General features: G+C 39.4%; 1 protein-coding gene across 3 annotated transcripts in view; it reads left to right on the top strand.

The window, feature by feature from the left end:
* Nucleotides 1-12,736, top strand: part of LOC102562739 (nuclear receptor coactivator 5) — a 76,917-nt gene that overhangs the window by 25,517 nt on the left and 38,664 nt on the right. For all 3 annotated transcript variants that reach the window (XM_059713799.1, XM_059713800.1, XM_006273205.4), the window contains 5 exons: nucleotides 4,136-4,262; nucleotides 7,308-7,507; nucleotides 8,368-8,643; nucleotides 9,332-9,550; nucleotides 10,961-11,098. In XM_059713799.1, coding sequence (XP_059569782.1) covers nucleotides 4,136-4,262; nucleotides 7,308-7,507; nucleotides 8,368-8,643; nucleotides 9,332-9,550; nucleotides 10,961-11,098 — 960 coding nt within the window. The remainder of the gene's footprint in view (nucleotides 1-4,135; nucleotides 4,263-7,307; nucleotides 7,508-8,367; nucleotides 8,644-9,331; nucleotides 9,551-10,960; nucleotides 11,099-12,736) is intronic.

The following is a 12,736-nucleotide window of genomic DNA, read 5'->3' on the forward strand; positions in this document are numbered from 1 at the left end:
CTGAAGCGGCAGTGGCTCATTTCAATAGCTGGCTCTGCAGATTACTGCATTATGAGGTTAGTGAAGGTCTTTGCCTTCTAGTGCAAAATCTCTTTTACTGCTGAATGGGTTCTTGGAATGAATTATAACATAGTTACAGCGGTGTAGGTTGTGTAGACCCTGATGGAAAATACATAGGAGAGACCAAACAACAACTGCACACCAGAATGAATGCACACCGGAAATCTGTCAAAGACAGGAATACCCAATTACCTGTGGGGGCACATTTCTCACAAGAAAACCACTCTATCTCTAATCTCTCAGTTCTGATCCTCAAATGAAACTTACAAAATACTTCCCAGAGATGAGCCACGAACTCCACTTCATCACCCTCCTGGATACAAAAAATCATGGACTAAATATAGACACTGGATTTATGACACATTATAACCTGCCTGACATCTGACTCCCCAGGTACCTCTCCACTATTCATCCCCCTTCTGTCCCCGCCACCCAGCCTCTCTCTCACCCATTGACTCCTCAATCTACATCTTCACTGACTGCCTATCTTGTATGCATATCAGCCCAGCCTCTGGCTTCTTTACTTTTCATTCCATCCAGGAAGAGCACACACCAACCGCTGAAACATTCTCAGCCTTACGAAGGGTTTTTGAACCTGAAAGCTTGCTTAAAATTTTTTTTCCCCAACTATTTAAGTTAGTCTAATAAAATATATCAGATTCACTCAAAGAACCTTGTCTGCTTATAACATAGCTGATGGTCTTAATTAAAATATACAGATGGTGATACAGAAGCAGATAATGAAGAAAAGGATGCTGGCCCTCTGGAATCTTAGATTACATGTATTCTCAGATAATGCAAACATCAGCATCACCATGAGCCTTTTATTGTTCATTTTTAAGGGAAGAAAGGTAGGCCTGCCAAAGAGGCATGAAAAGTCATCTTGATCTTTGAAGCATCAGAAACAGATTTGGGAGGTTTAGGTGAGTTCCATAATACAGCAAAAGTGTGGGGGAAGCAGAGGTTTGTTCAACTGGAGAACTTAAGGACCTGTGTGGTGGTGTGGCTGGATAGTGATGGGCAGCTTTTTCTTCACAGAACAGGGCTTAACTCTCAAAATTGCAATTTGTAGGCCTCTCTAAGAGGGCTAGATGGTAAATTTGGATCCTGTTCTATCAGTTGAAGCAGTGATGTTTGCAGCAAAATGAGGAATAGGGGTCTGTTGAAGGATGCATGGTGCCATTCAAACGCATATACAAGCAGTCCTCAACTTCCAACATTTCGACTTACAACATTTCGCGCTTACAGCATTTATAAATTGACACCCTGTTTCAACTTTATGATGTCAGTTTTGACTTACAACGCTTGATCTGATGCAATGCCATGCCAGTGAACAAGTCTGCTGTGTCGCCCATCTCCCTGGAGAACATCTGTCCAAACTTTCTTGGACACTTTCTTTAAAAAAGCAGACACGACTCCAGAAAAACTTGCAGCCAAGACTCCTGAGAAGACTCCAACCAAGAGCCCTTCAGAAAGTCCAGCAAAGTCACCTCAAAGAAGTCCTTCCAAATCAATATGATTGTTATTTACAATTTAAATACATTAATGTAGCTATATTACTCATCTATAATTGATCGAGTACAAAATTCTGGGGTATTTGTGGTGAAAATAGGGTATCAGGCCTTGGTTCGGGAACCAATCCCCCATTTATAACATTATTTCTTATGAGAAAATTGGTTCCGAGTTGCAACATTTCAACTTAAGACACGGTTTTCAGGAACCAATTGTGTCATAAGTCCGAGGACTGCCTGTAGTGTCTCTGATGGCCTGGGTGTGAGTATGTGTTTTCCTTTTTACCTGATTTTCAGAATCAAGGGGACAGGTAATAAGAGCCAGTGTCTGATTCCTAGGAAGAGTATTGTGTATTCAGAAGTGAGCAACTCTCTCAAATGTTTGTAATTGGGTTTTGTGAGGGGAAACATTGCTCTCAGAACAGTTGATGCTTTTTGATGATATGAAATAATTATTGTGCACCTGAGTGAAAACAATATGAAATTTTGTAATTGGGTAGATGCTTAATTGAGATGAAGATTTAGGACACACCTCGTACTTTTATCTAGTGATAATTGTTTTCTAATAAAAACTGCTGCAGCAAAGAGTATGGGGAGAGCTGCCATCTTCCACAGGCTGGCGAGACCAGAGCAGGTGACTGAACTTGTACTGAAGCAAGGAGGAACAGTTTTTATCCACTGAAAATCTATTTGGTGTTTGAGTTTTTCAGGAATGTAGGAAGCTGGGGGAAATGTATTCTTGGTTAATACTAAGGAAGATGCTAACCATCTGGAAACCTGACTCAAGATTGGACAGCAACCACACTAATTCCTGATGATCAGAGATCCTGGTTTTCTCTGTTTAAAAAAAATCCAAAATTTTCTGACTGAAAACCCCAAATCCATGTTTTTCTGTGATTAAAATGAAATGCCACTATGTATATAGGTGTCAGTTGAATAATGTTTTATTGATATATTTACAATTTTGAAGCAATTTGGAAGCATGCCAAGTGTTTCAATCCTTATAATAAAATAAATTCTAAATACCTATATATTTGGGCATTTGATTTTGGTTTTTGTTTTTTTTACCATGGAAAATCAGAGCTCCCTCTGCCACCTTTGCTTACCAGGATGCAGGTCTAGCTGTGGCTGTCCCCCGTGCTGCTTTGGTGCTGAGCAGCTCTGATAAACTGGTGCCCCTGGCTCTGCCAGTGCTCTTCACTTCTGACCCACAATCTGCCACCCCCCCCACCTCTCCGCTGGTGCACCTCGCTCCAGACCCACAGTATGCCACCCCCCTAGCTGTGCTGGTGCCCTTCATTCCTGACCCATTGTTCCTCCCCAGCCCTGCTGGTGCTCCTCACTCCTGACCCAATGCTCCAGTATGTGGAGCCAGGGGTGTGGGGTGGAGGGGCCATGAGGGACCACCTCTTCCCCCCCCCCCAAGATTTCTGCACCCACAGTGGGGCATGGGGCTGCAACCTGTCCAGACTGGCACTGGGCAGGAAATGTCTCCATGGTCCAGTGGACAGGACCTGGCATGGAAGGGAGAGCCATGCAGCCATGACTGCCAAGGTGAGGCACCGCTGTGGCAGTAGCACAGAGTTGTGCCCCCTGCTGCTGCTGGATGGGCAGGGGGTGCCTCACCTTGGCAGCCATGGTGGAGTGGTGCTTTCAGCAGCAGAGTTGGTAGCAGCAGCATCAAGCCTCCCTGCTCCGCTCTGCCCTCCTGTGCTAGGTCCTGCCTATCAGGCTGTGGAGGTGGCTCTTGAACAGTGTTGGTCTGGCCAGGCTATACCCTGTGCCCCACTGTAGGCGCAGAAATCTTGGGGGAGGGCACATTTGCCCCCATGCCTCCCTACACGTTGCCTGTGCCCCCTCCCATAGACTTGTATGGGAGCTGCTGTCTACCACACTGCCTGGCAGCGTTGTCGGCCACATGCATGTGTGCACGAGCATGTGCACACAGCCCCTTGTAGGCCTCTGCCAGCCTGCAAGGGGAAACCCATAGTTTCCTGGCTTTTTTTTCCTTTAAAGGGGAAAATCTGCATCTTTCCATGGGAAATGGAGAACCTGGATCCCTAATGAAAACTCCTTATACTACATGCCCTGTGCAGGTTCAGTAGGCACTCTGTTTCCCCACTGAACTCTGTTTCCAATTGGACTTTGCAGAGGGAATCCTCTGAAGAAGGTTGGGAACAGGGTTGGGTGTCTACAGTCTGGTAAGAGCAAGGAGACTATTCCATTTCCCCAATCCTTGAAATCTTAAGAGGATGACACTTTTGAGTCCCATTGCCAGACTGGAACCAAGCATAGGAGGACACAAGGCCACCATCTACCATGTGGAACAGATTAAAGAGAAAAGACTTGCTTGCACTAAATGAGTTAATTCCTAGGCCTGTTAGTCAATTGCAGCCTAGTTAAACAACTTTCCTGTGCCTTATGCCTTCTCTATGACACAAGTGAAAATGTATGTCTTGTGCAAGAACTATTTTTAGTGGACTTTCATCTTTCAACAGCACTGAAGCTCTGACATTGGCTTTCCATCAGCATTACCTTTTAATCAACTTGTGCTTTGATTTCAGATGACGACTACACCAGGGATGATCGTAGGGAGAAGCTATACCTGCAGTTTTACCAACAGATACAGAAAGAATATGATAAAAATAGACCTGCTGACTGTGTCATTGTTGCCATCAGCAAGGAACAAACGTAGGTTTCTATTAACATGTTAAGGCTAATTTTACTCTATAGGTAAGAATTACCCAGCCGTAAGTGCTTTATACCTGGGAACTGAAGGTGTAGGTAATATTGAAGATTAAGCTTAAACTTTTCTTTTTGAAATTCCTTAACGTATTCTGTGTAGTCTGAAAGTACAGACTAAAGTAAATTATACTTCTCTTGGATTGCTGCATATTTAAGAATGCATGGCATCACCTGGAAGAACCTTTTAAAGAAATTTAACTCATTGACTTCAGTCCTAAACTCATTTTTATAACAATGCTTGAGTCACCTTGGCCCTTGAGTTGTCTTGGCATTTGTTGATGTGTTAAAAATACATTTTCCTAATTTGAAAAATGTTTTTCTTTACAGCTGCCAAATGAGACCTGCACAAACAAAAGGGAAACCTTGCTATATATAAGATGCTAGCAAATGCGCAAAATAACTTGAAATAGTTTTTTTTTTTTCTTTTAATTATCATTTAGTTTGTTGGTATTTTCAGCAAAATTTAAATTCAGTATTTAGGAAAAGATGCTGACTTTTAGTATATTTAAGTTTGAAGCAAAATTTGTTTTTATCCTCAATTATTTTTCTTCTCTTCTTGTAAGTATTTCTTTGAAGGTTTGCATTGAAGTATTGCACTTTCTCTTTAAATGCCAGAGCAGTGTTTTAGCAAAAGTGATGTAAAACATTGGAATATTATAAAATGAATATGTAACTAGGTAGGAAGGCTAAATGAGGCTGAAGGCAGAAAAAAAATCAGCTAATTAATTTTTATTACTACTGGTATACACCTGGAGATGATAAGGATCAAGCCGAATATCAAAGTCTTAATCATCCTTGATATACAGAGCTTGTTCTTTGCCATAGGGTTGATTTGAGAACCAGGAGGTGCATAAAAGCTCACCTTTTAATTTCTAATGTTTCCATGACATTCAGTATCACTACTTTAAAACTAGATTTATCCTTCCTCTTCCTCCACAGAATGTTTCATATACAGTGTTCCATACAAAAATCACTATCCACATTATTTTTAAATGGCTTAACTATGAGGAAACTTGTAGCTAAGGTAAACTTCACATGCTTCAGTATCTTGCTCATTTTCTGGTTATGGAATATCAGACTCAGTTGAGGGCAGGTCTGAGGCTGTTTTTCTTCTGAGAATGTTGAATTTTGCTTCTGTGAATACAATATTCAATGCCCATTCTTCCCTCTTCCTCCCCTCTTTCCATCTGACATACTAGTCTTGTTAATACTCGGATATTATTTGGATTACACCAGAGGTCTTGCTCATCTCTTAATTCATGGCATCTTGCCAAGATTTTATGGTGGGTGATCACCTCAGTTGTGGCTGGCAGATGCTCGACCAGTACCCCATGTAGCACAGTGTCATGAATTACTTCTCTGTGAAATATCTGGTCTGTATTCAACAGCAGAGAGACTTGTAATCGGGATGGAAACACTATAGCTGATATACCTTTGTCTGCAGAAACAACTTGATCTGTTTGGTTGATTCACCTGAAGTTCAATGATCATGCTTCATTTTAAAAAGAAATGTTTTTCAAGTAGGTTTATGAACTGACTTTTTTTCTCATTGCCAGACATTAGGTTTAATTTGATGCACGCAAAGGCTACATACACATTCAAATAATCTCGTAGAATTCTCCCAGGTTTGTTCTCTTGGTAGACAAAGTTACCCAGAGCCACATATACAGACGTTCAAGTGCTGAGACCCTGAAAAGTGAAGAGCTTGCCGTGCTGACACTATGCAGCTGGAGGGGCCCCTGTGCACACATCTCCATGTGCTCTGTGGCGTGGCAACAAATGGCAGCAGTACAAAGGGGTCAGCCCTGTGTGGCTGACCCAGACTGCCCATGGTCAGCCTGTGTTTCCCTACAGCACAATAAGGAGGGTTGTGAAGGAGACATGTTCTGCTCCTTGCTGGAGTAGCAGAGTCCAGTGACCATCACACTTTCCCTGCTGGGATGCTGGAGGACTGTGTTCTTCTGAGACAATTCATGGTATGTACAGACATTCATTCTACCAGGAGAGTGATTTAACCCCGGTTGTTCCCAGGTTATTTTTCTTCTGGAATAGCCATGTTTACCCTGGGAGACAAACCCTGAATATCTGTGCACTCATGGTTTCTTCTGGGAGAGCAGTGAATCTCCCAGGAGAAACTGAATGTCTGTATGAAGTTAAAAGTGAACTGTATGTAAGCGCCTCTAATAATTCCAGGGTACTGGAACCTAGTTAGCAGCTCTGTTGACAAGGCAGAATCAAACAACCACTGCTCTTCTCTTTACCCATGTTGCCTCCAGAGTGCTGGCAGCAACAAAACTTTTTTTCCAACGGTAAAATAAGCTGGCAAGACTCAGAAGACACCTAAGGAGAAATCTACATGTGGTGCCATATTTTCTATCTGTTTTCTGAGCACAGGCACTATTGAACTTAACTCTTGATGCCCCTTCGTTATCATCAACACTTGGAAAAAAACCAAAAACAAACCCAACTACTTAAACTAACTGAAACAATAACACTAATACCTACATAATAGCCTGTACAATTTTGGAAAGAGAGAACTAGTTTCAGCTGAACATGCCTACAGTATACTGGAATGACAGATTAGCAGAAATAAAAAGGTAAATATAAATAGTTTTACTCATTAAAATATTACACTTTCAAGAATACCACTCAATCACATGATGGCAGGGATCTTCAATTTTAAAATTCCTATTTATGGAGAAATCACTTGTTCCCAGTTTGTTATGCCTTAAGAATCCTATTTTCCAAAAATATTGGATGTGCCAAAAAAAACCCCCAATCATGCCCAACAATCATAACTCCTTTCTGCCATTTTAAAAGCATCATCTAATTTTCAGGAATGTGCCATTTGTGGAAAGAGAACAGTTTCTTACACTTCCCTTGTTACCTGTAACATACAGAGCATACAGTACACGAACAAAGAGCATGGCAAAAACTAAGAGCGGCACAGACTTGTATTTGTAAATAACCAGCCTCTTTTTTCTCTTTAAGGGAATATTCAACAGCCATAGGCCATCGGTTGCAGGATCATGGCCTTGTGGTGGAAATGATATACCTTACATCTGAGTTGGGTCTCACACGCGCACTCCAAGAAGTTAAAAATGATGGTTCCCCATTTTGTATTCTTGTTGAACAGTCAAATGTAGCACTTTCCTCTTGCACCGCAATCATGCTTCATGAGTCTATCAAAAGTAAGTTTAGCTTCATTTAGAATGTCACTTAAAATAGTCCCCACTCAAAAATGCGATTTAATTTTCCTTGAACCCATTAAAATATTAAGCACTGATTTATCACAATTTTTGGTAATGGAATTTGACCTGGCTAAGATGAGACAGTTCAGAGAGAGTTCACTAAATTAATTTTGTAGTATTTCACAATACATTAACATTTGTCCTGGACTGTTTCTTGCAAAATGGCATTAAATACAGGCAACAAAATCTATTGCATGTAGTAAGTAATGGAGGCTGTTTATATATAAATTACTTGATTAAAAATTCTTACATTGTTTGTACATGGGTAGGTCCAATTTAAAATCCATCTTTAAGTCTTCAGTTTTCCAGAATTTTTTATTTTAAATTTAGATTTCACATCTTTCCCCTTATTAGGAACACAGTAGTAAAAAGGCACTTTCTTCTGAATGGAAAGTAACTGCCCTCTCCCTCCACTCAGGTAAAATATGTTCTGAATTTAAGAGAAAAAATTGTGCTAATACTGTTTCTCTTGTTCCAGTTAGGTGCTTGTGCAAGTGTTCAAGCATCAAAAGAGAGTCATTTATTTCAATTTTCAGATCACAAGTGGTCTGAAATCTTTTAATTGGAGTGGTAGCAGTTTTAATACTTATTTAAACAATGTTTCAGATAGCTATATTGAATCAAGCTAACCTCTATAATTACAGTGACATACTGATTTCAAAACAGGAGCCTTTTAAAATTTCACTCAGTTAATTACACACAAACTTATTTAGCTATATTTTTCTGTGTTTTTTTTTGTACATGTGTAAAGTAGATGAGAACACAAGACTGATAAAGCAAGCTATCTCTCTTCTCTGTAGTACACCGTAATATGCCCATGGAGGATGCATTGGCTCTGGTAGCTAAAGCATTTGGGAAAATTTTTGCTGAGCGCGAGCAGCAGGAGCGTACCGAGATTTCACACAAAGCAGCTGATCTGGCGGATGACTACCTAGAACGGGAGCTCTATGAGAGTTACAGTGTGCCTCTGGGCATTAGACATCTTCTCTTTCTGTTAAGTGAGGGAAAATATTTATATCGGGAGGAGTTGAACTCAATAAGTGACTACCTGAAGACCAGGAAAGATGAGCTTGAAGGTATTCATGCTTTTTCCCCAAAATACAACTTTAAGCTTCTTTTTAAATCAGTCTGGTACCAGACCAGTTTTTAAGTACATTCCACATAAATAGCCTGCAAATAAATGATAGAGGGTAAAGTACCAAAGTTTGTAAAACATCAATGTATACATTAATGGACATGTATTTGTATTCTAAAATCAGATGTACACACCCTATAAGAAATGGACATACATAAAATGCTTGTATTCAAACCCAATAATGGGCGATCACATTCCCAGAAGATTCACTGTTACAAGTAAGTCTTTGCTGATCTTCTGCTAACACTTTTGTGCATTAAAGTTTCAATAACACGATACACACAAAAACATTTTAAATTAGTCATATTTGAAGAACTAGTAAGCAGATTTTAACACATGATTTAATAAAACCTGTAATTCAGCTGTTACATATTTTACAAGTTATTCACAAAGGTTAAAATTCAATAGAACAACTTCAAAAGATAAACCAAAAACTTCCATAAATTATAGAAAATAAGAACTTTGGGCAGAGTTTCTGGTGTCCTCCTGAGCATAGGAGCAACCTTATAGAAACTTCTTGGATCTCCTTCTATTGAGAGGGAAAGATTCTTGTAAATGTATTGCTCACATATTGTCTTTTAACAATGTATTCTTAAGAGTTGCTAATTTTTTTTATTTTCTTAAACTAGGCCTTGTTGAACAAACTAATCCTTCCACTGAAGTTGATGACACGCTGTATCAAGCAAATGTGAGGCCAAGTACAAGCACTGCCACCCATACCTTAAGTAAACCTCCTCCTCTTCTTCCAACACCAAGCAGGAATGCTCTGTTAGGCCTCTCACCCCTTCCTCAGGTTAAACCTGCATTGTTGGGTGATAGGCCACCTGGGGGTCTTCTTCCAACACCAGGTCAGCAGAGAGTTAACTTGTCCATGTCAAATTTTGTATTTCAAACTAATTCAGTACCTTTACTTGACAGATTTGATTGTTTGCTATCATGCTATAATTATGTTGCTCAATAAAACCATGAACAATATTAAGGGAAATGAGGGGAGGTAGAACCCAGAAAAAATGAGAGCTTGCAGATGTTTACAGTGGTGATTAAATAATAGTTAACTGTGTTATTCTTTGGGATGAGCTTTCTATGAAAGATCAGAAGGATAGAGGAGTGCACTGGTCTTCTACCTCAACATTAATCCTGCGTAATATTCAAAGCCTTTCAGTGCCAGTGCTTTTAAACTTTGTGTTGTTAGTCTGATATCAGATCCTCTTGCAGTTCTTGGTTGCTTTGGAAGCTCCTGTGGAATGAGAAAAAACCCCTAAATATTTTGGAAGACTTGTTGTTCATTGAGAATTTTTTATTTATATTAAGCTTTTGTTGTTTTTGTCAAAATTGAGGCATCAGCAAAAAGATACCTTTTAATTTGCTGAAGTGTATCGAAAACCAAGGGGACTGCTGGTGCAGTAAGAGCAGTCCTGAGTCAAAGTTTTAAGTATCAGTGCTCCTAGATGCTTAGGATTCATATGTACTACTGATCCATAATGTGATTTGATTTAAAATTAAATATTAATTGATTTTATGATTTAAAATGAATGTGTTAATCAACAAAACTTGTGAAGTCTGTATAATTTAATGATTTTAAAGTCTTATTAGACAGCAGTATATAGGACTTTCTTATATTCACTATTGGCATAAACATTAAATCTTAGTCACTGCATATGTGTAGTATTTGCCCTGAATCGCAGCTGATACTGTACAGTACTGTTGAAATAAGTTACTGGTTAGGACCTGCCTGAGTCTTTTACCTAAAATGTTTGATGTGAAATATTAGCTCTATTAGCCCACCTTAATTTAGCCCTGTGTTATTTGCTATTCTCTATACTAATTTAACTTAATTAACTTAGTAATATGACATTATTACTTTGTTAATCTGTCCTCTAATTTAACCATGTTTACAGGTCAATACTAATATAGTGGAAAACTGTTTTTTTTTTTTATAGTATACAGATGCTAAACTCTCTGAAATGCAGTTTAGAGGTGTTTAGAGGTTGTTGTATAATCACACAGTTTTTAATGCATTTCCATGGGATTACATCTTTCAGTAATAGCATTTCATTTTAGTACTGGCTATACACTCATCTATTTAAAGATGAAATTTCTATGTCTACATCTCTAGTGTCTTGCATAAATGTCAGCTAGTCAAACAGCATTTGCAAGTTCAGTTTTTTTGTGTATTGTATAATTTATATGAGCATCCTGTGCAAAACCAATTAAATTAATACTTTTTTGCTCAAAAAACCCAACCTGTTTCCAAACAGGGATGTCAGGCACAAAGAGTAAACCTCCACCTCTTCTAGCAGGACCTCCTAAAAGACCTGGTCTCCTAGGATACTCACCCCATCAGCCTTCAAAACGACCACTGCTTGGGGAGAAACCAGGCCTTCTGCCAACACCAGGTGAGAGTGGGAAAGCTTTGTGTCCCTATAGGCAAACCAACAAAAGCCTTGAAACTTGGGATTACCAGACTCCTACCACACTACAAGAGAACCTGTATACTCTAACATGGGGACTGCAAAAACATGACCTCACATCTTACTCACTGATTGTATACATGTGTTCTATCATACAGTCCCTTCCATAAACTTACCAAGTTCATTCTTGAAGCAGTTCAGTTCTTTGCCCCCACCTAATTCAGAAAGCCATTTCAAAGCTTCACTCCTCTGATATTTAGAAATCTCTTCTATCTAGCATTATCTGTTGCCAGTTTATAGCTGCTTGATTTTTGTATTGAGGTCATTTTTCAGCCTAAAAAGCTGTTTTCCTTCCATATAATTCACCCCTTGCATGCATTTATAAAAAGCAATTATATCCCCACTTAGTCTCTCTTTTGTTGATCTTAAACCAGCCAAACTCCATAATTTCTCATGAAAGATTAATCTCCATTCCCTTAAACAGCTTTGTGGCACTTTATTTTTATTCAGTCTCATTTAAATTAAACTCTTTTGAACACTTATGACTAGAACTGCACATCTATTCTAAATGAGATCTTTCCAATGCTTTGTACAATGGGACTAGTACTTCCTTGCCTCTAGCGAATACACCTTGCCTATTATAACCTAGCGATGCATTAGCTTTTTAACACCTGTATCCCACTGGCAGTATGACACGGGAGATAATTCTGCTTTACTTGTCACTGATAAGACCTTAGTTTGCTCATCTTATTCAGTAGTAGGCACCACACTTTAAGAAAGATGTAGCTAACTTGGACAGATTCAAGACAAGAGCAGCAAAAATAAGTTGTTTAGAAAATAACCTATGAGAGAAGATTGAAGGACTGGTTGAAGGTTGGTTTGGAGTAGAAGAGAAAGCCAAGGGGGGGTTCAAAAATCTTCCAATATGTAAAAGGTTATCATATGGAGGATGGTGATCAGTTTTTCTTATTGTCCACTGTAGGGGTAGAATGAGTAGTAATCATCTTAATCTTCAGCAAAGACCATTTCAGTTAGATATTAAAATTAAATTAAAAAGTTGTAATTGCAAAACTATTGAAGCACTGGAGCAGGTTGCTTAGGGAGTCTGTGGAATCTCCTTCACTGAAGGCTTTAAAGCAGGGGCAGGCAAAATGCGACCCACGGGCTGGATGCAGCCCTCCATGCCCCTCCATTCTATCTGGTCCGCGATACCACTAAAAAACTTTGAAAATTAATATTTATCTGCCCCTGGCAGCCTGTCATGCAGCCTTCGATGGCTTGCCAAAACTCAATAAGTGGCCCTCTGCCCCAAATAATTGCCCATCCCTGCTTTAAAGGTAGGGCTAGATAAATTAAATAGCTGTCAGGGATGATCCAGGTATGCTTGATTCTTTCTCAGAACAGATGGATTTATTAGGTGGCGTGCTCTTGTCCCCTTTAGGTCTGAATTGCTTTGATTCTATTGGTAGAAAATAACACCATCTACTGAAGTAACGTGACATCTTGGTGTCACACCTAGGCTTGAAACCTGATTTTAAGATACAGGATATTGGTTGTTCACAAGACAAGTGCAGTTGGGACTGTTTTGTGGGACTATTTTGTTAACCTATCACATAAAAACAA

This window comes from Alligator mississippiensis, chromosome 10 (assembly GCF_030867095.1).
Source record: "Alligator mississippiensis isolate rAllMis1 chromosome 10, rAllMis1, whole genome shotgun sequence".
Classification (NCBI taxonomy): Eukaryota; Metazoa; Chordata; order Crocodylia; family Alligatoridae; genus Alligator; species Alligator mississippiensis.